Raw genomic sequence first — 26,230 nt, 5'->3', positions numbered from 1 at the left:
GAACTTAGTTTGTTACCTTTTTCAAATCTACTTATTCCTTTCATCAGACAAATTTTTGAATGTACAAAATCACCAACTTAGAATTCCATAGACTTGTGATTCATATTAAAATATTTATTCTGTCTATCATGAGATGCTTCTAATCTTTTTTTTATCAACATGATTTTTCTCTACAACATAGTCCAACAACTTAAAACCTATCAATTTCATTTCTCTTACTTCAACCCAAGCTAATGGGGCTCTACACATTCTCTCATAAAAAGCTTCATATGGAGTCATACTGATACTTATTTGGAAGTTGTTAAATTTAATCAATGATACATGATCTTTCGAGCTTCCACCAAAATCCAAAACATAAAGCCTCAACAAGTCTTCCAAAACCTAAATAACCCACTCGGAGTGCCCATCTATATGAGGGTAAAAAGTCATACTAAAATTCAACTTCATCCCTAGACCTTCGTGAATACTCTTTTATAGTTTTAAGGTAAACCTTCCATCACAATAGGAGATAATAATCTTAGAAATCCCAAGCAATTTGATAATCTCCTTCGCATACAGTTGAGCCAGCTCATCAACATAATCCATCTACCTCATTAGCAGAAAATGAGCAATATTTTTCAGTCTATCTCCAACCACCCACACTACATCATGACCTTGAATAAACCTAGAAAATTCCATAAAAAATCTATAGTTATATCTTCTCATTTTCATTCAGTAATATGCAACGTTGCAATAATTCTATGGGCCTTTAATGCTCAACCTCAACCATCTGATAAGCTCCATGCTTGTAAATAAACTCTACTACTTATCACTTCCAGCTAGGCCACCAAAATATTGCCTTCAGATCTTGACACATCTTGTTACTACCTGGTTGAATATTATAGTAGCTCTGTTGTTCTGTGGTTGTGTGTTGTTTTGAGTTAATTATTTGGAAGATTCAGTTCAGAACCAAATTCCAAAGCCAGATCCTGGATAAAAAGGTTTTGTCGCGGCCCGGTGCGAGCTGGGTCCGTCCCGTATCGGGTCGGGTCGTGACAGAATAGTGTACCCATAATAGTAAGCTTCATGCAGAATCTCTCTCCTCAGATCGCCTCTATCTGGAACACATAACCTCACCACACCAATCTATGTTTAGTGTCTTTCTTTATCATAAGATATTTGATAGTACAATGATTAGTATAAATAATTATTTTTGTACCGATCAAATATTCTAAACTTGTCAAAAGAAAAAAATATGGTTAGCAATTCTTTTTTAATAATTGTGTAATTATATTATGTAGAATTTAAAGCTCTTCTAGCATAAAAAATGACATAAATTTTTTTCTCGCTTTTGACTAAGAACAATACCAACAACAATGTCGCTTACATCACACATCACTACAAAAGGTAAAGATCAATCAGAAATAATAATGATTAGAATAGTAACTAAATGTTATTTTAAAGTATTAAAAGCTTTAAGACATGTAGTGTCAAATATAAAAGGTACATCCCTCTCTAATAAATGACGTAAAAGATTCAAAATTTTTAAAGAAGCTTTAATGAATCTCATATAGAATCCTACATGTGCAATAAAATTTCTAATTCCTTTAACTGAATTGGGCGGAGGCACTTTCTCTATAACTTGAATTTTTGTAACAACTACCTTCAATCCTTCCTTTGAAATTTTATGCCCCGGGATAATTCCTTCAGTCATCATGATTTGACATTTCTTCCAATTTAATATTAAATTTATCTCTGCATAACTTTTTAATAGAGAAGATAAATACTCAAGATAAGAATTAAATATAGTATCAAATAAAAAGAATTCATCCATGAAGATTTCAATACCCTGCTCAATTAAGTTTGAAAAAATTGACAACATGCATCTTAGAAAAATAGCATGAGCATTACAAAGATCAAATGGCATTCTCCTAAAAGCAAATGTTATATAAGGACTAGTGAAGGTAGTCTCATCTTGGTTTTCAGGTGCAATAAAAATCTGATGATACCCTGAATATCCACTAGAAAGTAATAAAATGAATGCCCTACCAACCTATCTAGCATCTAATCAAGAAAAGGCAAGGGAAAATATTCCTTTATAGTAGCCTTATTTAATTTCCTATAATCTATACAAATGACAAATCCTCCACCCCATGACATTTATAGTAGGAATAAGTTCATTTTGTTCATTTAATATAACTATCAAGCTACCCTTTTTAAGAACACAACTCAACCAAGAACTGTCAAAAATTGGATAGATAATCTCAACATCAAGCCATTTAAGAATCGATCTCTTTTTTAATAACTTCTTTCATTGAATGGTTAAGTCTTCTTTGAGGGTTAGCTTTTGGTAATGAATTAATAAATCAAAGGGTTAATTAATTCCTTTAATGTCAATAATTTTCCACCCAAAAGCTCTTTTAAAATCACTTAAAATCCTAATCAACTCATTTTCCTGATATTTTTCTAAGTTTGCATAGATGATTATAAGAAGAGTTAAGTTGTTACCAAGAAAAGCATACTTAAGATGGCTAGATAAAATCTTAAGCTCTAAGTCAAAAGCTTCTTTAATAGAAGGTCTCAAAGTTTTACCAAAAGATGTAGTCTCTAAAGTTTAAAAATTCTCTTTAAACAATCTTGTACTACCTCTAATTATTGAAACTCCTAAAAACTCACAATTTTCCTCAATTTCTTCCAACAAATCTCCTTATAATAATTCTTCTTTTAAATTCTCCACTGAAGTGTCTTGTAAATCAACTCTAAATCAATCTCTATTCTTGTTTGAGCAAATTTTATAGATTTCAACACATCAATAGTAAACTCATGATCTTGAACCCTTATAGTTAATTCCCCTTTTTGCACATCAATCATGACTTTTTCAGTGGCTAAGAAAGGTCTTCCTAAAATGAAAGATATTTCTCTATCTTCTTTCATATCAAGCATAATAAAATTAACAAGAAAAATAAATTTATCAACCTTAATCAAAACATCCTCTATTACCCCTCTAGAATAAGTGAAAAATCTATAATCTAATTGAAGAGTAACAAAAGTAGGTTGAACCTCTCCTATATTTAATTTTTAAAGATTGAAAGGGGCATGAGATTGATGCTTGACCCTATCTCACATATAGCTCTGCCATATAATTTATTACATATATTTAAATGAATAATGAAACTATCAGGATCTTTAAGTCTCTCAAGAAGTTTCTTTTGAAATATAACACAACACCTTTCAATTAATGCTACAATTTCAAATTCTATTAACTTCATTATCTTATTCAAAATATCCTTCATGAATTTTGCATAGGTGGACATCTGCTCTAAGGCTTCATAGAAGAGTATGTTAAGAGTTAATTTCTTAAACACCTCTAAGAACTTAGAGAATTATTTATCAAAATTTTGTTTGATCAACCTCTGAGGAAAATGTGGTGATGGTCTCTATATAACCTTCCTAATTAAATTTTTAATTTCTTTTATAAGATTAGTTTATTCAATAGAAGATTCACTTTCTAAATGTTTTCCTTCACTATTATTCTTTTGAGGTAGATCTCTATCCTTGTATGGGTCTCCAAAATCTCTCCCTCTCCTAAGTTGAATATTATTATTATTATTTAATTTTTTATTGTTAATCAAATTAGCACGATGCCATACATGGTCTTTTATTTCTCTATGAGTAGTAAATTAATGTTGCAGCTGAATTCCTAATTACATAACATTATCTTTAAATGGCATCTTCCCATTCCCAACATGATCAATTTATTCAAAAATTGAATGGTAATGCTGCGGCATTGCATGATATGGCTCCGTGGTGTTCACATGTCTAGTATCACCAACTAAGTTAGGATAATTACTATACGAAAGACCTTAACTTCTATAGTATCCAATATAACAGCCACCTGAGTAGTAAGAATTGACAAAACAAGTGATTCATAGACTCCAACTATTCTCTTAGAATTCACCCTGTCAACAGGTCATTAAAAATTATTAGTAATTCTCTCCTCTATTAATTTATAAGCATCCTCAAATGGCTTAGATATTAATGATCCTCCACATGTAGTATTTATTATTGACCTAAGACATCATACTAATCCATTATAAAAAATTTGAATAATCAACCAATCAGATAAAGCATGGTGAGGGCATTTCCTAAGCATCTCTTAAAATCTCTCTAACTTTCATAAATGGATTCTCCTTCAAACTAAATAAAAGAAGTGATATTATTTCTAAATTTAGCAATTTTTTAAGGTGAGAAATACTTTACTATAAAGTTATGTGCTAATTCATTCTATGTAATTGTAGAGCATGAGGGAAAAAATTAACCATATTTTAGCCTTGTCCCTTAGAGAAAATAGGAACAAATTAAGTTTAATAGCATTATCACTGACACCATTATACTTAACAGTTGTTTAGATTTCTAACAAACTAGCTAAATGAAAGTTAAGATCTTCAACAGGAGTTTTCCTAAACTGAAAATTTTGAATCATTTGGATAATGGTCAGTTTCAATTCAAAATTATTAACCTATATAATAGGTTTATTTATACTCCGATGGATTCCTTCTACTACATGATTAACATACTTCCTAAGTGGTCTATCATGATCTTCAACTGGGTTAGATATAGTTAAAAACTTTTTGGATTTTTGAATTTTTGTAAGGGTCATTTCTATTTCTAGATTAAATAATAAATCACTACAGGAAAACCTGTTATTACCGGCGGACTTAATCCGCCGGAAACAATGTAAAATCCGACGGAACCGGTAGTTTCCGGCGCATGTTCCGGCGCAAATATCTCCGCTGGTTTATGGTGCGTCGATAATTTTTTTCCGACGTATACGTTGCGCCGGAAACAGTTCCAACGCAGTTTCCGACGCATTACCGGCGCATTAAACGGTTTGTTTGCCGACGTGAAGAATATGAGAATTCCGGCGCCTAATGCGCCGGTATTTACCTTCGTATAATGCGACGGTAATTAACGGCGGATAAGTCGCTGGAGTTGCGCCATCGAAATTCCACGGTTATTTTACGACGCAATTGTTGCGCCGGTAATTACCGGGGGAATATCCGCCGGACTTGCGACGGTAGTGGCCGACGGATCATATTCGCCCTTGTGGAATGCGATCATTATGCCATCTCATATGTGCAGCAGATCTCATGGATGCATATAGCCGTTGTAGTCTTGGAATTATTGGAAAGTAGAACATCTTACTAACAGACACATCCTTCTGCTTTCTTCTATTTCTAGATTTGGGTTTAAATCTTGGTGCATTGCAATGACGGCATACAGTTTCTGCAATATCTTCTTTAAAGTATAGCATGCATCCATTGACACAACAATCTATCTTTGTGTATGTCAAACCAAGTTTCGAAACTAACTTCTTTGTCCGATATAGATCTGTAGGAATTAAATTATCTGTCGGATTGGTTTCCTTAAGCAGCCCAATGAATTGATTAAAACATTCACGAGCAACATTATATTCAGCCTTGATGCTTAACATCTTCACAGCAACAGATAGTTCTGAGTGAGTCGTGCACCCTTTCCAGATTGGTTGCTGTGCAGCATGCAATAAATCATAAAAATTTTGTGCCTCCGTATTCGGTAACTCTTCATAAATTCCAGTTGCATCATGAACTAATTCCTCAAGATTTGGACGGATATTTTCAGTCTCAGCAACATTACTACTTGTAGAAGGACCGCATTGATAATCAAATTGTGGCTCATACTCACCATGACAAGTCCAATACCAATACCGTGGCATAAATCCTCTGCGATACAGATCAACAGTTACGTCATCTGGTTCTAGGATCACTAGATTTTTGTGTTTAGAACATGGACATCGAAACTTTCCTTCAGATATAAAGATCGGCAGCTGTTTCGCTTGCTGAATGAAAAAGTTCACCCCATTGATGAATTCATCTGTTAATGTCTTCCGACTTTGAGATAATCGGTTATACATCCAACTTCGTTGATTTCTAATATCCATAACCTATAAATAAGAGTAAAAAATTAATGGATTTATATATTTCTAATATCCATAACATAAAATTATGTTACACTTATTAATGAAATGATTGCTCAAAGTCACAATCCCCTCACTAGGTCTACTAATCACTAAAGCAAAAAGATATGGAGTAATGATGATCTCCATAATCCAACTTTACCTTCAACTCCCTCTCTAGTCTTATCAACAAGAAGAATATCATTAACCAAAAGCATGCACCAAGGTATATCCTAAAGAAAATGTCTAGTGATAACAAGAAGAATATCATCCATGACTAAAGCAAAAAGATATGGAGATTTAAGCTTACCTTCAACTCCCTCTCTAGTCTTATCAACTAGAAGAATATCATCAACAAAAAGCATGCACCAAGGTATATATCCTATAGCAAATTAATGTCTAGTGATAACATCCATGACTAAAGCAAAAAGATATGGAGACTTAAGCTTACCTTCAACTCCCTCTCTAGTCTTATCAACAAGAAGAATATCATCAACAAAAAGCATGCACGAAGGTATATATCCTATAGCAAATTAATGTCTAGTGATAACATCCATGACTAAAGCAAAAAGATTTTTCAAATTTACCTTCAACTCCCTTTCTAGTCTTATCAAAAAAGAAGAATATCATTAACCAAAAGCATGCACCAAGGTATATCCTCTAGCAAATGTCTAGTGATAACATCCATGACTAAAGCAAAAAGATATTTCAAGTTTACCTTCAACTCCCTCTCTAGTCTTATCAACAAGAAGAATATCATCAACAAAAAGCATGCACCAAGGTATATCCTCTAGCAAATGTCTAGTGATAACATCCATGACTAAAACAAAAAGATAGCAAAAAAAAAAAAAATGCAATACCTTGGTGCATGCGAAGTTCGATTGAGAGAGAGGGAGATGCTCGGCGGCGGGCGACCAGGAGAGAGGGAGATGCTCGGCGAAGTCCGGTGACCGTCGGCGGCGAAGTTCGATGACCGTCGGCGACGTCAATCTTCGGCCAGCGACGAACGACGACGGAGGGCGACGGGCGAAGGAGGCGAGGTGAGAGAGATTAGCGAAAAGAATGACGGCCCAGAGGGCTCCGATTCGCATTTTAGGGCTTTTAGCGGCGGCCTTTCCGGCGGAGGTTTCGCCGGTAATTTTACCGGCGGACAATGCGCCGGCAATTTTTCGTTGAGTTTAAATATGCCGGCGCATAATTCGCCGGAACGGTTTCGTTGAGTTTAGAAGAACGTTTCCGCCGTAATCTGCGCCGGAAATAATCCAGAGCCCTTTTCACCGGCGGTATTGCCGGCGCAATTGACGCCGGTAAATTTCCGGCGTCTGATCAGCCAGAAATTACGCCGTAAACGTTACGTCGCATCATTCCGCCGGAACCTGCGCCGACAATGCCGGCGCAAAAAAATCCGCCGGAAATTCCGACGGTAATCACGTGTTTTCCCGTAGTGAATGCTCATTATTAGATCTACCAAGCATATAACGAAGATACAACAATTAAAAAAAATAAAAACTAAACAATCAATAAAAAAAACATTTTTAGATTTTTAAAATTTTTTAACAAATATATTACAGGATACAAGTAGGTCTAAATATGCATTTTTTTCAACAATATAATTAATTACAATAATCAAGTTACTTTCCCGGCAATGACGCTAAAAACTTGGTGTGGGGGCATACGCGTGATAAGTTAATAGCGAGCTAATGAAAAACTCGTTAAATTTGAAATATGCTTAGGGTTTTTATAAAAAATTTATAACATACCACAAATTTATGTAAGTATATGTTATGAATCAAATAATAAATTGATAGAGTAGAGTGTTGAACACACGAGGAAGTGATATGCTAAATTGCAACCAAACTACTATTGGTTATTCCAATTGCATTAATTTATCATATTGAAATGAAAGCTGGGGTTTGGGAGCTCTCACCACTGAATCAAAATAAGAAAAAGATAGTTGATACAATTTAAAAAATATATATATATGTTGGATTGATATATGTAAAAAACATATCTTTCCTAATGAGAATCTTAATTGTAGATGTAGATTAGAGAATGTGCATTCCTAGATCTATGTCGAACTTGTATGGATGAAAAGAAAGATTGTTAGTCTTCACATAGTTTTACTATCTTCATAGAATCTAGAATGTTTAAACATTCCATGATTAGGCATTTCAATATTTAATTTCAATATTCCTAATTATTTTTGCATCTCTCCATTGAGACTATGCATCACACTAGGTTTTAACTATACATGATCATTATATGCATTAAATGAAGAACATGAGATATTGAAACATCTTTATTTTCATTAAAGAACAAGAGTCCACATTAGTACTTAATATGTATTATACATCATCAGCCAACACAAAAGATCTAGCCATACATGAAAAAATAATAAACAATCTCATATTTATTTTATTCATAGAAGAACAAAGTACAAGAAAAGTAGAAAAAAGTTTATCACCAAGATGGATCAAAGTATATTTTCTACACTCCTTTCTCCACCTACAAAGTTTCTTATACAAATGCAGGCTAAACTTTCTTAGAAATTGTACCTTGCACTTTCTTGACCTTCTTTAAACTTTACTCTAAAGTGGCACTAAAGAAATACACTGAAAAGAACTAAATTTTTTCTTAGGGAATTGAACTCTCCAAAGAATAGAATTGAAAACTATATATAGTAAATGCATGATCGAACTCAAGCACCACAGCGCTGCACAGGGTGGCGTTGTGGCGGTGAAAAAAGAAGCACCACGGGGCTAGAATTTGGGCTCCATTGCAGTGTTGGATGATGTGGCACAGTTATGGCCCGAATTGATGCGATTTTTCATTAAGTCGGCGCGGCTCTTAGAAATTGTAACTATTCAGCTGCGACGCCTTAAAATTTGAGTGTTGCGGCACTTGGAATAACATTTCGACGTTGCGACGTTAGAAAGGTTGGGGCTCCAGTGTGAATTTTCCCTAGACACACAATCCATCAATGCTTAGATGCGCTGCGACGCTGACATATGTGACGTCGCAGTGCTTGCAATCAGGGAAAGACGGCCCTGCCGCATTAAAATAGGCGTTTTGGCATTGATCAATAAAGCTTGCAGCATTATCTTTGTCGGCGCTACAATGTTGTCCAACGCTTGTAATTTTTTAACTTTTTCCTACACAATTCTTATAAAAAATAACTAAAACAACGCATTTTTACTAAATTTAACATAACTAAAATAATGCACAATTTATACATATCAATCATTTGTGGTGTTGATAGGTTCATCTCATCATGACATTCGAGTTTATTGAAATTAATGTTTAAATGATTTTAAATTTAATTCTATAAATTTTTAATTCAAAATTACTTCAAAACTCATGTTGATCAAATAAATTCTCTAAAAACATAAGATAACTATAATATAAATTAAAAATAAATTCTTCATTTTAATCAAAATTATAAAAATATCCTCACATAATTTATTTTCATCTGATGAGACATTGATTATCAATTTTTACATTAGGAGTTGCACATCTCTTTACTTTTATTTGATAATTCACTAATTAATACCCACATCAATTTTCTTTATCTTATCTCAATTGAGTTAGTTACTCTCTCCATTTATGCATGTGGTACACGTTGGCCTCTCACCCATGCCGTTACCGACACTCTAAATATAAATATGGTCAACGTGCATACGTGTTTTCCGCGTATTGAGAAGACGACAGATGGAAGCACCAAATACTAAGGAAAAAAGAATGCCCGTTTAATCTTGACCACTCATTGCTATTTCAAGTTATTTAAATTTTTAATAAAATTTAATTAAATTAACTTTAAATTATTAAATTTATTTTATAAGAAACATAGTTTTCAATTAGTCAATTAAAATATGTATTTTTACCTTTTTTTAGGTTTTTTTTAATTATTAAATAAATATATTAAAAATGATTAGGATATATTTTTTTTAATTTTGAATTTATTTGAAAATAAATATATTATGTAATATTATACTAATTTTAAATTATTATTTTTTTCTAAAAATTTGGTTAGAATATAATAGCCAATTTGTTTGTCCTTAAATTTAAGGGCTGGATAAAATAATCGCGGTATTAAGAAACAGAGAAGCTAGGGTGAGAAAGAACGAAGGGGCAACAATGGCGTCCGAGGGCTGCTGCCTGTTCTTAGAGATCATCCTCGCTATCCTTCTACCGCCGCTAGGGGTCTTCCTCCACTATGGATGCTGCAGTGTACGCCTTCTTGCGCACCATCCCCTCATCTTCTAAACCTGTGATTTACTTTTCTTTCTATTTTCTGATCTGTTTGTTCTATGTTTCCTCAGCTGGAGTTTTGCATCTCCGTCCTCCTTACTATTCTCGGGTACATCCCGGGTATGATCTACGCCATCTATGCGATCACCGTTGACAATCCTGATAGACACCGGCGAGACTATTACGAACCGATCGTCGCTTAGGTTTGACGATGCTGGTTCCTCGACCTTCATCTGTTGAGGAGTTTGTCTTTTCCCCTTTTTCTGTTTTTGTAACTATGGCGATTTGCCTTTGATTGTTGTTCGTATTAAAACTTAATGTAGAAGTTTACCGTTGTTATCTTTCGTTGACACGGTTGAATGGAATATCGTATTATGTTTGACTTGAATTGTGTGATTTTTCTTTTTTGTTTTTGCGAGAAATGGGTGATATGTAAATTTGGCTTGATATTGCAGTGCCTTGCTTCAAAGTCACGCACGAACTGAGATACTGGTTTTGTGAGGATTACAGAAAAGGGGATCAAAGGGGATAATGGCATTCTATGTACTAGCTTGATATGGATCTTCAAGTAAATGATAGTTGGAAATGTTGGCCTTGGTGAAGGACTGTACTTTTGTCGAAAGGTTCATGATAAAGTGATGCTTGTATGTTGTTTTTGTTGAGATATCAAGAGAGCCTTCTTATTCCATTAGGCATTATCAAGCACATAAAAATTTGAATTTATGAAAGCAAAGGTTTCTCATCGACCTTGTCAGCTTTATGAACTTGCTTATTGATCCAGGACACATCCGCTGCTATATTTTATGATACCGTTTTCTATTTTTACATATTTTATCCTGTTGGGTATTTGTTCTATTTTACTACATATTTTCTATATCATCAAATTCACATCCAACCCAAATAGAAATGGAAACTCCCTTCAAAACCCACCAAGGTATGTATGAATGGAAGGTCATGTTGTTTGGCTTGTGTAATTCATTTAACAAATTTATGAGGTTCATGAATGAGGTATTCAAAACTTTCTTGGGCCCTTTTGCGTCATATATTTTTACAATATAATACTTTATAACACTTCATTTAGTAATCATTTATAACATTTAATAAGCATATTTTTTACTTCCGCGCCCCCCTTTACCTGCACAATTTGTATCTGAACTTGTGAAAATGCAATTTGGAGACTTTTAGAGTCCACTTCATCGGATTTATCATCAACACAATAAAGATCTATGTAAACCAAAAAAAAGTTACATCCATTCATGTTTGGCCGACACCAATCTCCCTTTTTGACATATGCATCTTCCACGGTCTGGCCAACTTGTATCACTAATTCATACAAGGGTTCTACATGATCATCGATCATTTCACCAATTGTTTAAATCCAAACAATTCACCTAGAGAATGAAGCAACCACACAATTTAGACACCATCAAGAATACATTGAGCATAGAAATCATTTTTTCCTTTCCTTATTTTGATATACCGTTTCACCAGTAGGCCTCCATTGTTGGCACTGGGGTAGTCCTATCACAAGAAGGCAAAGGCTTTGTGTTGTGTAACGATCACCAAGCCTTACTTCTTCTCAATTCACAAAAATCTTTAAGCTTAATGCATGCTTGTTTATTTTTGCAAAAGTTCAATTTTATATTTGAACACAAAGTTGGTTCCCTGAATCAAGTCACCAACTTGTAGAGTAGTGATGTTGATTTATGTGTAACCTGGTTTCAATACAAAGCTCCCCACCTGGTCAATGATTATTAGATTTGTATGGCTACCTATTTAAAGGTAATCAATTATGCATTCTTAACATATCTCTCCAAATGTAACTTATTATAAACATACACACTAAAGGGCTTGCCGCCCGTCTGGGCTTTGACAAAACCTTGATTCAACAACAAACCCTTTTTTTCTTGATAAATTGTAGATGAATGTTTCAAGATTTATTGAAAGTTATTCCACATGCCAAATTTAAAGGGCACATCCCAAAATACCATTTTATACACACCCCTATCCAATCCTATTTTATATGGGAGGATCTAAGTCTTACCTTTATTTGGGACATTTTTATACCAAATGTCGAGCATATTCTATCATGGTCATTGTAAACTGATATTTAGAAATGGGGTATTTCATCGCTCGTAATAATATATTTGACACAATTTTCTTGCAAGAACATGCACCACATTGGCCTCCCTCATAATCTCACCTTCGATCAGGATGCAATTTTTATCAGTTGTTTGCCTTGAGCTTTGAAAATGACTATGCAAACAATTGTACCTTTAATCTTAACCTACAATTGATAATGAAATTGTGGTGGTTAACCGCACATTTTTAAACATGTTTCACAGTCACCAAAACAATGTGATGAAGTCATTAGACAATCCTATTTTACCTTCAATTCAATATCCATCCATTCCACGGGAAAATGCCCATTCAATATTGTTTATACTAAACCACTGAACCATACTGTTTTCATTACAGTTGTACCCGAATAGAAAAACAAGCCTGCTAAAGGCATGTTAGGAGAATTTTAACAAGATATTGCATGAGGTTCGACTTGCACTAAAAAGTCCTAACACAACTACAAACTCTCCACAGCATACACTTACGCTGCAAGGTCTTTAATTCAGGCGATCTTGTCATAATCCGCATCTACAAAGAGTGTTATCCTCTCATCACATTTCTAAATTGAGTCCACAGGACCTTAGCCTATTCCCTAAACCTAAATGGATCAGTTACAATGCTTGCATCATCATCCTGCTGCCTATCAACTACCAAATGATTTTATGACATAATTTCTAACAGTCGGGATGACTTCTTCTGAAGTAATGTTTTTATTTCTCTTTGTTTCACATATATACGTTCCAGAGCGAGCAGAGCTAAGATACATATATTACATGTACTCCGAATGGCGGGATAGAAGAATAGACATTTTGTCTTGTGAAAGCAGTTTTTCCCGTTTATGTCTTTTGCTTCTCTATTCTCCGTCTCCCTGTTCAGCTCCTATGCTACTTATAGATCAATAATGAAGCTGGTGCAAATTTATAGATAAAGATCCCAGATGAGTGAACTCTTTTGATCTAGGGACTGAGAATCGAGATTAGAGCTGAGGACCATTGTTGTTGATACAATTAGCTCAAGAGCTATGGATAGAGGATGTCTAGGGGATAGGATGGTTTGATTCAATAATCATGAATACTGCTCATAGGCATTTGTTGCAAATTGATTAAAAATTAATCTTTGTCAAGTCCTATGACAAGATTTCCTGGGCGCGTAACATAGCTTCTGTAGGAAGAGACTAAGAAGACCATCACATCAAGGAGCTCTTAGTATTGAAAGAAGGATTGATGTAACAGGAGAATAGGTTTGGATCAACCAGTTTTTCATATGGGTCAAGTTTAGGTTTGAGTTTCTGATCCATTTTTAAAATCGGGTCGGGTTTACCTAGAAACTCAATAATGACCTGAATTGAGCCATCCTGACCCCTGCTCACGTCAACACCCATACGCCCAGACCCGAGCCCACTTGGTAGGCAACTCCTCGCAAACCGTAGCCCCCAAGCCACAGTGCACCAAGACCCGCTTTTCACCGCTCCCACTCCACCCCCTTCACGCTCGCATCTGCGCCTTGCCGTTGTGCCCGCACCATCTTGTGTCCGTGATTCCTCCAATCTCTTATTCCGGGTTTTCGGGTCATGTTGGGTTGACCCGAAACCGAATCGGACCAGGTTCGAGTTAAGGATGTTGACCTAAAACTATAACCTGGTCGGGTTCGGGTAAGGTCAAACAGTAACGAGTCAATTTCGGATTGGACATGAATCCGATCTGAAAATTCATTTTGACACCCCTAGTGCTTGCCATACATGATTGTCATGCCAACGCAAGAGGGGAACATTGGATCCTGATGTCTATGAGGAAGAGCTTGTTGCAGTTATGACTAGGTCTCATTGATAACCCCAAGGGCTTGATATTGATAGCCAGAATTATCCTCATTCAAAGACCTTCTGGAGAATCACCAACTCACTTGTGCAACAATTCAAGTGTGTTGATGCTTGTTCATTAACAGGCCACCATGTCTAGTAGGTGATGTTTTTGGTTTTTTGGGCCAAAAATGATTCCTTGTTGTAGATCGACATCTACTTCAAATCTTGCAGGATGGATCAGTTTAATATCTTTCCTTTATTGGATTATTGGTTAAGGTGTAGTAATCTACAAAATTGATCATTTACAAACAAACTAATGGACACTAAGAACTACGATCGAGTTTAGTATGAAAAGCACCAATTTTTTTCCCCCAATCTTTTCTCTCCATTACATTTTGGAATTATTAGGGTTTTGAAAGGGAACCTGAGAGACCTTGATTGCAGAAATTTATTGCCCACTAATGCTATTGATATGATCGCCTTTTTTGAAACTAAAATTAACCTGGATGTACTTGCTAACCCTTGTCAATAAATTTCTTAATCATCTCTATTTCTGCTGAGAATGGGACCATGGAGAGAAAATCTCTTTGTGAGGTTATTACTTCCATTGCATAAAACATGATTGATCCTTCATTTGTTCTTTTGCATATTTCAACTACATCAGACAAGCCATGGAGAAAGTTGGTTGCAGAATGGTTCCTCGGTCTAAGCTTTTGGACTTTATTAATTACATTGCTCATGCCTCTTTATTTGAATCTTCCAATGAAGATCTCTCGTATACTTGGTTCAATCCTCAATTTGATAAACATACCTGTTGCCTTCTGGATAGGGCTCTGAATGCTTCCCTCTTAGATGCTACAATGTTTGTACTCCTCTCTTCTCTAATCACTTCCCAAGTAGAGAGATTATTCTGTGCGGATGCCGAACGCATTTCACCGTTCGGAGACCAACCAGAATGTGTCACGTCAGCGGCACCGAGCTTGGTACCAGTTGCGGTACCGAGCAGTACCAAGCCGGGTACCGAGCTGTGTGCGGCGTGCCGTATTATGGTTGGTCTCCGAACTGTGTTCGGCGTCTGCACAAAATAATTTGCTCTCCAACTGTGCTGAAAATGGGTTAGCTCTCCTCTTGCCAAGCACAAACATACATATAAACTTCAAAATTTTTAGTGAGGATATTTCCAAACCTTAGCTTGAACAAAATAATCTCTGTTGATTGTGTCAACAGAAATTAATTAAAAGACCCTATTGGTGGCGCTTCACAGAGCTTTTGATTGTGTCAACCTGCGAATCTCTTTTGATCGACTGATTCAAAAAGCCAAAAAAGGTATTACCCAGAAATTTGTGAACTGAATTAAGGCTTGCATTGTTAGTGCCCACTTCTTTGTTGTGATTGATAGTGAGATCAAAGGGTATTTTAATGACTCCAATGGCCTTAGGCAAGGTTGTCCTCTATTTTCTTTTCTTTTACTTTTGTGGACATAATCATAAGTTATAAGCATAATCTTATGTTTTTTACTGAACGTCTGCAATTATATTAAATCCATCATGTGGAGATATCTAAGTCTTCGTTTGATACGCCTTTTTTCTTATATCTTAAAGCAGTTTTTTAATATAAAAATTTAATTTTTTTACTAGAAAGCTACTTTAAGAAGCAATAAGAAAGCTGTCCTAAAAGAAGTCTAAGGCTTCGTTTGAAATAGCTTTCGTACTGCTTTTTTAAATGGTTTTCTAGTACAAAAATTTTAAATTCAAGAATTTTTTTTTACTAGAAAGCTGTTTTAAAAAGCAAGAATAAAGCCGCCCCAAATGAAGACTAAGTTTTTTGCTTAGATCTACTACTTTTGTTATTGGCATTATAAGAAAAATCAATTCATTGATCTCACAATAAGAGAAAAAATTACACAAAATCTCCTTATTCAACTCCACTCTCCTGAAATCCATGGGTGGTCTGGGTCTTTACTCATTGTAAGCTACGAATATCATTTACAAAGTGAAAATGAATGGTCAACTATGCAAATCTAACTCCATTTTGACGTTATGGCTTTCTAATTCCCATAGTGGATCAATTTGGGATTCTAGAGGCAAAAATGTCTCTCATTTATGAAAAAATTTTACTATTTGTGACTAAAATGTTAAGAGGTAGATGTTTTTTAATCTGCTTAAGAACTTGCCTCGGCCCTTTTATTTTTTTTTTATCCTTAGATCCATAGAAAATTGTTTTTGCATTTGAAAAAAAAAAAATTTACACACAGCTCACCTTGGCTTGTTGGTTGAAAGCTTATACTTCCAACTAAGAAGTCTTGGGTTCGAGTCTTTGTGTATGCGTTGTGTGTGTGACTTTGCCTTAAATGTCCCCAAAAAAAATAATTTGTTGGGTAATTAGGCAATAACCTTGTTTGGGTGACCAAATGATGCTAAGCAAACAAGTCAATCATAGTTGGAGTGGTCTCCAGCCTGAACTTGAGCTTGATTAATTAATCGAGTTTGACTGTTTGAGCTCAAACTTGAGTTTTTGAGTTTAAGTCGGCTCATGTATTATAAAAGGGAGAAAATACTTATGATTCAACCAATTATTATAAAAAAATAAAAAAAAATATATAAGAAATTAGAAGAAAAATAATTACTTTTTATAAAAAAATGTAATGTAATTTTTAAATAATTTTGTACTTAAAATATTGAATATTAGTATATTTTAAGTGCATTTTGTATTCATATTCTTTAAACTAGCATGAGCTAATGAGTCGAGTTAGGGTTGGTTCAAATTTGTCGTGTTAGCTCATTGAGTTCAACTGATGATCTATTTATCAATTCAAGCTCGAACTAGCTCATAAATCTTCTTGACTCATATGCTTAAAGGTAAGTGGTCTCATATTAAATGGCATTGAGACTCTTCCACTCTCTAGAGGCATCTAACTACACAAATGATACTCAAATTGTTTCTATTGACTCTCAAAGGCATGCTTAGCTTAGTTTGGTAAAAGACCATTTCATAGCTCAAATTGTTTCTAGACTCTCAACCTATTAAAAACCTATTATCCTACAATTTTCATACATAAAAAATAAATATTAAACATAACTTACAAACTCTCATAATTCAAGCTTTAGTATTTATGATGATATTAAGCTAAAAAAAAAACTCAAATTTTTTTATCAAATAAACACTTCAATTTCAATCATTTTCATCCTCTTTCCCTAAAAGAAATTTGCTCCCGACCCATCAACTCGACTCAAAACATGTATTTAGTTTTTAACCCATTTAATAAGCGGGTAAAATTTGAGTTGAAATTTTCAATGAATCGAGTTAGAATTAACCTGCAAACTCATTTTCTAGTTGAAAATAACTCATTTAACATATTTTTCTTTAAATTTTTTTATATGTGAATTTAATCTTATTATTTTTTTTATCAAATATCATTAATTTAATAGTTAACAAGTTATTAAAAAAATTTAACCAAAACAAGTTAATGGGCCATATCCAAGTCATTCAGGTTGTTAGAATTGATATATTTAGCCCATTTATTAAATGGGTAGGTTCCAGTTGATGATAGAAAGCATATACTCTCAAAAATCCACATCCATATTAATCTCTATAAGCCCTTCAAACTCAATAAAATAAAATAATTCAATCTTCAAACAAAAACATTAAAATAAAATCATTATTTTCTACAATATATTTCTATCAACAAACGAGTAATCGATGCCAATTCTTCAACCCAAACAAACATTTCATTTCCTTAGAAAAAAAAAATTCAAAAAAATGTACCATAAACAACAGAAAGCTTCATCAAATAAACAACAAGCAAAAGATTAAGTTACATTTAAAAAATAAAAAAAAAGACTGATGAAAAGATTTAAAGTTACTTTTGAGAGGATTTAGAAGTGATTCTTTCGCTTCCTGGCTGTGTATTTAGTATCAGGAGGGACTGTATATCCTTTGTTCCTCATTTGGTTCTTCTTTTTCAGTACCCAAGCCTTGCCTTTACCTTTCTTTGTTATTTTGGACCTTTTTGCTGGTCGATGTCTATCATATATACCAACCTGCAGAAATCAAAGAAAGTATGGTAACCGACATTGCAAAGGAATGAAAAGTAAAGCAATTTTTTTTTTTTTTTTGAAACAATTAAAAATACTTATATGTTGATATGTGATTAAATCTCACATATTTCATGATTATAATTTTTAAATTAAGTATGGCACAAGAAAATGAAAGTGTATTTATTATTATATTTTATTTACTTGAAGTGAATAATAACACTAGAGAATATAAGAAAGAGGAAAAAAAGTGGATTTCATTAAAATAAAAATTGATTAGGAATAAAATCCAACTGGAGTGTGAATAAGTTTGTGTATGATATGTTTTGAAGTGCCTAAATATCTGGAAAAAAAGAGTCAAAAAAATTCCAAGAGATACCCAAAGTGTAGTTTCCTTTGTTTTTTAACTAAGAAAATAAAGATATCACACATGGTGTCTAAAATTTTTTAGCGTTAGACAAAGTATTGAAGTGATTAAGATTTCATTTGAGACAGTTTTCTTACTACTTATTGAAGTAATTTTTTAGTACAAAATTTTTTAATTTAATTTTTTTTTTGCTAAAAAACTGCTTTAGAAAGTAATAAAAAAGTTATCCCGAATGAAATCTAAGGTTCATTTGGAACGGCTTTCTTTCTGCGACGTTTGGAACGGCTTTCTTTCTGCATCTTAAAGCAGCTTCCTAGTACAAAAATTTTAATTTTTGTACTTAAAAGCTGCTTTAAAAAGCAATAAAAATGTCGTCCCAAACGAAGTCTTAAGTGTGGACAACCAAACAAGAGGTTAATAGACACAGCCTCTTGATTCGTCTTTCACACTTATCTACGTTGAGATAAGATGTACAGATAGAAAACAAAGAGATTGTGTGATAGAAATATTAATCACTTTTATGACTCCTACCTCTCTAGTTACCACATAACATCTACATTATAATTTTTCTATATTGTCTACGCCCGACATTGATACACCAAGTGGCAGACATTGGGTCTGGGTTGTATTCAAGTTAGAGTAAAAAAAGGAGGTGGGAGAAAGAAAAAGTAGGTATATATTTTTTTACTTACTGTTTGTTCGTCATCATCATCACTCTCATCATCGTCACTACATGTCTCTCCATCTTCACCTTTGCCCTTTGGAAGAGATGTTTGCGTGGAAGATGGCCCACAAGTGAGAACCAGGTAAGCCTTTCTTGCTTTTGTACTGTGGAGGTTGTGTAGTTAGCATAGAGAACGCTTAAAAAGCAGATATAACTTACACATGCATGATACTAAATTCAAAAGATTGATCTTCTTTAAAACTAACTTTATGTTTGTTAATCAAGATATAGTACCACATATGAAGAAGAATAACAAAAGTGAACATTCACCTGACCAAGGTAGTAGTATCAATTCCAAATTATTGAAAGTTTAGTAACAACTCCTAAAATTCTAGTTTGAATGAATAAACCTTTCTCAACAGTTTTTTTTTTTTAGTTACAATAATCCGTGGAACACAAGTAGATTCCTGATATTTCCAGCTTGTAGAAAAACAGCCTTAAGAAACTAGGAACGCCAGCCAATTTTCCATACAAAAATTGACTGAAGAAAGGACCAAAATCAGAATAATTCAAATGCCTATGTTTTGAGGAAAGTCCACTAGACCAAATATACATAGCAAGAGCACCAATGTGGTAAAGTTTATTTTAAAGTGGACTCACAGAGGCCAATCGAGCTTGTTAAAATCTGAGAACAGAATAAATATACCTGTGAGGAAAATCAACAACCACTCCACCTGCAAAACCAGCACGCATGGCAGCTTTCATAATCATCTCACTCTGATTCATATTCTCAGAATAAAGTTGCAAAACTGCTCTTGCACCCCTTGTTAAGCATCGATATAATGAACCAAAAAAGGCTCTACAAAAAAAACACACACACACAATAAAGGCAACAGAATGGGTAGCTGAATTCAAGTTTTGAATCCTATAGGAAAGTACATACTTCAATCTCGCCATTGGTTCATGAGAGGACTTGTCGGCATAGCACAACCACTGCAATATCAGTTAGGCTTGAAGTTAAGAATATAGAATCATCAATTACGGTCACAATCATAACTGCCAAAAATAAATAGTAAAAAACTACACTACCTTAATACTTGGTCTAACGGAACTGTCCAGTACAGTGTAACATGATTTTCAATTGTGTTCTTACAGCGAAAAATTATTACATGTGGGCCCGGATTCGTCCGGAGACCAATAAAAATATGTCATGTCGCCCCAAAAATGTACCGTACTCGTAAGCGGAACCGAACGGCTCTCCCGTCCGGTGTCCGCACACAATAATCTCCCTCTTACAACACCATAGGTTTCTCAAATACAAATACATTAGGCAACACCGTGCAAAAACAAAGTTGCATAAAGCTGAAGACTATCAAGAAGTATAAGATATTCTAAAGTAAATGATCATGCAATCCTTGTTTCTGTAATTCAGCAATATCAGTGGTTATAATGGAGATAACAATCAACAAAGTTTAGCTTGCCTTCTTCAAGAACAGTGTTCCTGTCGCAGTAGGACATGCAAACATCACTAAATTCATCTTTAGATCTAAAATCTAACAGTTCTAAATGTCACGACTCGGCCCGGTAAGCTCGCATAGGCGAGGCGGGAACGGTGGCCGGACGGTAGACTAAAAATATCCAATCTCTAAGTCTATCACCATAACATTTGAAAGAGCCACTAAAACATTAAATTTGAAAATCACACAAAAATAGAATCATTAAAACTCATATAGTTACATTTCTTCGGTCGTGTCTCTCCTGTGATACACGTTTTCACCTCTTCTACTCATTAAGATTAAAATAATTAATACTGAAAATTTTTAACAACTAACAGTAAATCAATGATAAGTAAAACATAACTCTAAATAACAATAATTCAAAACAGAATGAGTAATATGATAGATGTCACATTTCATTAAAACATATCATAAATTAATTTCTTATAAACATGTCATTTAAACATATGCATAAATCATAAATTCATATCCTTCATATTCATTATATCAATATTCGTAACTTTCTTATTTCGTATATATTACAACCGTCACACGAGCCACCGTCTAGTACCATAAAGGTACTCATTTACCATTTTCTTTTTCATATCATTTACCATTTTAACGTGCACGAATACAGCGTCTCCAGCTAATACCATAAGAGGATGAGCTTCATCAATTCAGTATGCACATAGAAGCATTCAATAATAATCATATCTTATTTCTATAACATATAAACTTTATATGATAATGACATAAAATATAACATATAAATTGCATGATTAATCATTGGACAAGAGTAACAGAATCATGATCTAAATTAATCATAAAGATTTTATAAACATGTTTGGTCTTTCAAATCATATAACTTGAGATAAACAAAATTATCACTGTAATAAAGAACCATGAGTGCTTAATTCGATTTAAAGGATTTGATTTCTCCGCTCGAATACCTTCCTTCGGGGTCCGTGATTATCACTTATAAACATTAATTTCTCCATCAAAATCTTCATAATAAATCTAAATAAAAATCTTTTTCTCTTTCTAAACCACGCTAAATTCTCTCTCCCCCTCTCTCTCTCTCTAATTGATCACATAGAGCATGAAGATATTCTAAAAATTCATATTTTATTCTAATTACATATTTTAATCAAATTAACCCTTTACCCTAACCTAATATAAATTAAAATAAAATTATTTTGAATTATTTTAAGGTAATGGTAAAGGGATTATTTGGATAAAATTATGTATTTAGACAAAAAAAAATGAAATTTTAGAATTGTTACATGATTTATGTGTTAAATTAGAGAGAGGGAGAGAAAGAGAAAGAGAACCTATGGAAGTTTTAGAAAAATAGAATAATTAAGTTTGAGATAATTAGCGTTAACCTATGAACATTTTCTTATAGGTGTTATTTGTGGTGACCTCGAAGGAAGGACTAAGGAGGATTAGCGAAAAGAATCATTTTCCTAATTTCTATCATGGTTCTTTATTATAGTGATACTTTTTGTTTCTCTCCAGTTATATGTTTTGAAAAACCAAGCATGTTTATGAAATCTTTATAGTTAATCTAGATCATGATTCTGTTACTCTTGTCAAATGGTTGATCATGCAAATTATATGTTACATTTTATGATATTATCATACAAAGTTCGTATGTTATAGAAATGAGATGTTATGATTGTTATTGAATACTTGTATGTGCATGCTGAATTGATGGAACTAGTTGGGGACGTTGTACTCGTGCACGTTAAAATGGTAAAATTTATGAAAAATGAAATGGTAAGGGAGTACTTTTATGGTACTAGACGGTGACTCCTGTGACGGTTGTAATATATACGAAATGAAAAGTTATAAATATTGAAATGTATATGAAAAATGAATATGAAAGGTTATAAATTTATGATTTATATTTATGTTAATGTTATGTTTATAAGAAGAAATCAATTTATGACATTTTAAATGAAATGTGGAATCTAACATATTACTCATTTTGTCTTGAATTACTGTAGTTTAGAGTCATGTTTTACTTACTAAGCATTGGCTTACTGTTAGTTAAAAATTTTCAGGTTTATTATTTTAAATCATGAGTAGAAAGGGCGAAACATATATCATAAGAGAGGAGCACCTGAAAAAATGTAACCTTATGAATATTAATGATTTTATGTTTATGTGTTTTCAAATTTAATGTTTAGTGGCCTTTCAAATGTTATGATTCTATTTTTTTTTTAGAGATCAAATATTTTAGTCTAACGTCTGACCTTCGTTCCCGCCTCGCCTATGCGAGCTTATTGGACCGGGTCATGACACTAAAGATGAAAAAACATTAAAAATAAGGTATAGAAATTAGAGCTCAAGATTTTGATTTCATAAAAGGTTAACTATTAATGCACAACTAGAACACTTAAATAAAAAAAATGGAAAATGGATTAATAAAGAAGAGAATGTTAAAAAAGAGTGCTTCTAACAGTTATTATTCAATGATATACAAAGATGTGGACAAATTTTTGATTTTAAGTGCTGAAAGGAATGAAAGATGTCCATGACAGAGGACAGCACAATAACTTGCGCAAATTTGGGGATCTATCATGGCACTGTCAACGCTTTTGTTAGTTTAATAAAAAAGAAACTTATAAAAGATCTTGGCATTATCTCATAGCTTTTTAACACTATTGTTGACTAATTTAAAATCAAAAAAGAATAAAGAATTAAAAAAGAGATGAACGGATGCATTGTTTCAGACAGAGGCAAAATAGAAAATGCGCTCCGAAAAAGGCACAACTACTGGACTAATACAAAAGTGTGTTAAAAAAAAGGGAGATCTTCCATTCTTTCCATTCAAAATCAGACAACTGTTTTGTTTCTAAATCCTGATCCTCTCGTGTGCTTTGCCTACCCCATCTAAATACAGCACGATCCATTCGCAAAACCAATCGCCGACTACAGTCCCGTCTACGAGCAACCTCCGGCCAAAGGTTTACGCTGAACCTACTTCATTCTCACGGAATCCACACGCCTATGTCCGATTCCCATTCACAAATGATTCTGATCCACAAACCCATGTAAGCCTAGAATAATTGATCACATATTCTCATCATTCACTCACACCCATTCACCAGCAATTTGTGGAATGATTTCAAAAGTTATCAAAATACCGATTCACTCCACGTACTTCTTGGTGAGCCATATACCATCATATGATAATTCTCAAAAACAAATATCACACAAATGTCAATTGTTTAACATTTGAATTCTAATGATAAAAATAGCCCGCTACATATCAAAAAAGTTCGACAGCAATAACAAGAGATAAATTATTGATAACACCTTCAAAAAAATATATCATAAATTAACATTTAAATACTTGCATATGCACAAAGGCTAGATAATTTCAAGCAAAGATTATCCTAAAAGCTGGAATAACAAATAAAATCCACAGATAAATCAATGAATAATATCAAAGCAAACTCATAAAAATAGAAAGCTTAAAGAGCAGGACAGCAGCATCAACAGTCATAGTCATACACCTAGCTTTTGCAATGCAGAAGGGTTAAGCCAAAAATCAGTAAAATGCATAGCAAACATTACACAAGTTATGCCTGAACATGAACACTTGCTAATGAATGTTCTCTAGAACTGAAGAAGCAAAGGGTAAGCAGAAACATATTGTTCCATAAACTCCCCAAATGATGAAAATCTGATAGGAAATACTTGGGTTCTCAAGTATTTCTAACCCAAACCAGTAAATATACAGCAGCCAACTGCTGTCCACAGCAGCAAAACAGCAGGAATTCGGTGAAAACGCAGCAGGAAATAGGGAAAAGCAGGAGAAAAACACAAGATATTGCTTGTATTTCACTAGAAATCAAAGAAAGCAGCAAAGATACAATATGTTCTTCAATCCGAGAGGAAGAACAACTCTCCACGATCTCCGGCAAAGCCAAGAGCCCAAAGCAAACCCTAGATCTCAAAGAGAAAACTCAAATTCAAGATAATCCCCTAATTCCCCCCCAAACTCCAGGGGCGGAACCCCATTATGGCTAGGGGGAGCAATTGCCCCCCCTCAAAAAAAATTTTTTTTTTCATTACGCAATTAATTAGGTTTTTTTTAGTCTTTATTATAAGGGTTTTAGGTAATTGCCCCCCCTACAAATGTTAAAATACTATAATCTTTAGGCAATTTCCCCCAATATAATTAAATATATTGTGTAGATGTGTTATTACTAGAGAATGATGAACCAAATATAAAGAGAAATAGTAAATCAAAATTTGTTCCAGGGGCAGCGCCCCCGGAAACCCCCGCAGGGGCGCTACCCCTTGACACCGCAACCTGACCGGGCAGGTCGAACCCCGCTAGGGGGTGCTGCCCCCTTACACCCCCGACATATATGCGAATAGTTACTATAAGTTTGCCTCCCCTGAAAATTATGGTTGGTTCCGCCCCTGATTCTAATGATATAAATATCTCGCTGCACATCAAAAAAGTTCGACAGCAATAACAAGAGATAAATTATTGATAACACCTTAAAAAAAAAATCATAAATTAACATTTAAATACTTGCATATGCACAAAGGCTAGATAATTTCAATCAAAGATTATCCTAAAAGTTGGAATAACGAATAAAATCCACAGATAAATCAATGAATAATATCAAAGCAAAGCACTCATAAAAATAGAAAGCTTAAAGAGCAGGACAGCAGCATCAACAGTCATAGTCCTACACCTAGCTTTTGCAATGCAGAAGGGTTAAGCCAAAAAATCAGTAAAATGCATAGCAAACATTACACAAGTTATGCCTGAACATGAACACTTGCTAATGAATGTTCCTAGAATTGAAGAAACAAAGGGTAAGCAGAAACATATTGTTCCATAAACTCCCCAAATGATGAAAATCCCACATCAGTTCAAGGAAAATCAGACAAAAAAATAAGAGAAGTGTTGTCTTGAACAACCTGAATTGCAGAGATACTTATAGCACCATCTATAACGCCAGGCCTCAAACCCAACCCCTGCAATATGAGCAACCATCAGATGGACCAAATAAGTATCTGACAAACTTTGAAGACAGTTCATGGTAAAAAATTAAAAATAAAAAGACGTTTTGACAGTTAGAGATGAAACAATATAATATACATAATGAAAGAGTTAGATTGTAGTAGTACTAATCAGTCAACCAAGTGTCATATAAATAAAAGCAAATGGTTTAGTGACCTCTTTAATTCACTCACTACCAGAAATAACCACTCTGTTCATATCTGTTTTAAAGTTATCTATTAATCTCCGTAGCCAACTAGCCATCATTAAGTTAACAACTTTGACCTCCAAAACCAACCCTAAAAAAACTTATCTAAGAGAAAAGAAATTCAGGTTCTACAAAGCTGTTTAGAAAGTTGAAAATGAATGAGCGAGCACAAAAATACTACAAAAACAACAACAAGACTTTATCCCACTACATTGGGTTAGTTACATTAATCCATTTCTCTATTGTATTCTTTTAAGACTCAAATTCTCATTTAAATTTAATAAAAAA

General features: G+C 33.8%; 2 protein-coding genes and 1 non-coding gene across 4 annotated transcripts in view; 2 read left to right on the top strand and 1 right to left on the bottom strand.

The window, feature by feature from the left end:
* The first annotated feature begins 4,103 nt into the window (after window positions 1–4,103).
* LOC114578549 lies at window positions 4,104–4,209 on the top strand. The gene has a single exon (XR_003699541.1). It is a non-coding gene; the product is annotated as a small nucleolar RNA R71 (small nucleolar RNA).
* Window positions 4,210–10,046: 5,837 nt separating this feature from the next.
* Window positions 10,047–10,610, top strand: LOC110108932 (hydrophobic protein OSR8). Its single transcript, XM_020839790.2, has 2 exons — window positions 10,047–10,201; window positions 10,294–10,610. The coding sequence occupies exons 1-2, from the start codon at window positions 10,109–10,111 to the stop codon at window positions 10,423–10,425; spliced, it is 225 nt and encodes a 74-aa protein (XP_020695449.1). The 5' UTR covers window positions 10,047–10,108; the 3' UTR covers window positions 10,426–10,610.
* A 7,240-nt stretch (window positions 10,611–17,850) lies between these two features.
* Window positions 17,851–26,230, bottom strand: part of LOC110108973 (18S rRNA (guanine-N(7))-methyltransferase RID2) — an 11,585-nt gene continuing 3,205 nt past the window's right edge. For both annotated transcript variants that reach the window (XM_020839847.2, XM_020839848.2), the window contains exons 6-10: window positions 25,653–25,709; window positions 20,150–20,199; window positions 19,913–20,065; window positions 19,235–19,370; window positions 17,851–18,181 (exon numbers count right to left, since the gene is read on the bottom strand). In XM_020839847.2, coding sequence (XP_020695506.1) covers window positions 18,017–18,181; window positions 19,235–19,370; window positions 19,913–20,065; window positions 20,150–20,199; window positions 25,653–25,709 — 561 coding nt within the window. In that variant the 3' untranslated portion in view covers window positions 17,851–18,016. The remainder of the gene's footprint in view (window positions 18,182–19,234; window positions 19,371–19,912; window positions 20,066–20,149; window positions 20,200–25,652; window positions 25,710–26,230) is intronic.

The sequence above is a fragment of the Dendrobium catenatum genome, unplaced genomic scaffold (genome assembly GCF_001605985.2).
Source record: "Dendrobium catenatum unplaced genomic scaffold, ASM160598v2 original_scaffold_71536, whole genome shotgun sequence".
Lineage (NCBI taxonomy): Eukaryota > Viridiplantae > Streptophyta > Magnoliopsida > Asparagales > Orchidaceae > Dendrobium > Dendrobium catenatum.
The sequence above is the reverse complement of the archived record's forward strand: the minus strand, read 5'-3'. Positions and strand labels throughout refer to the sequence as shown.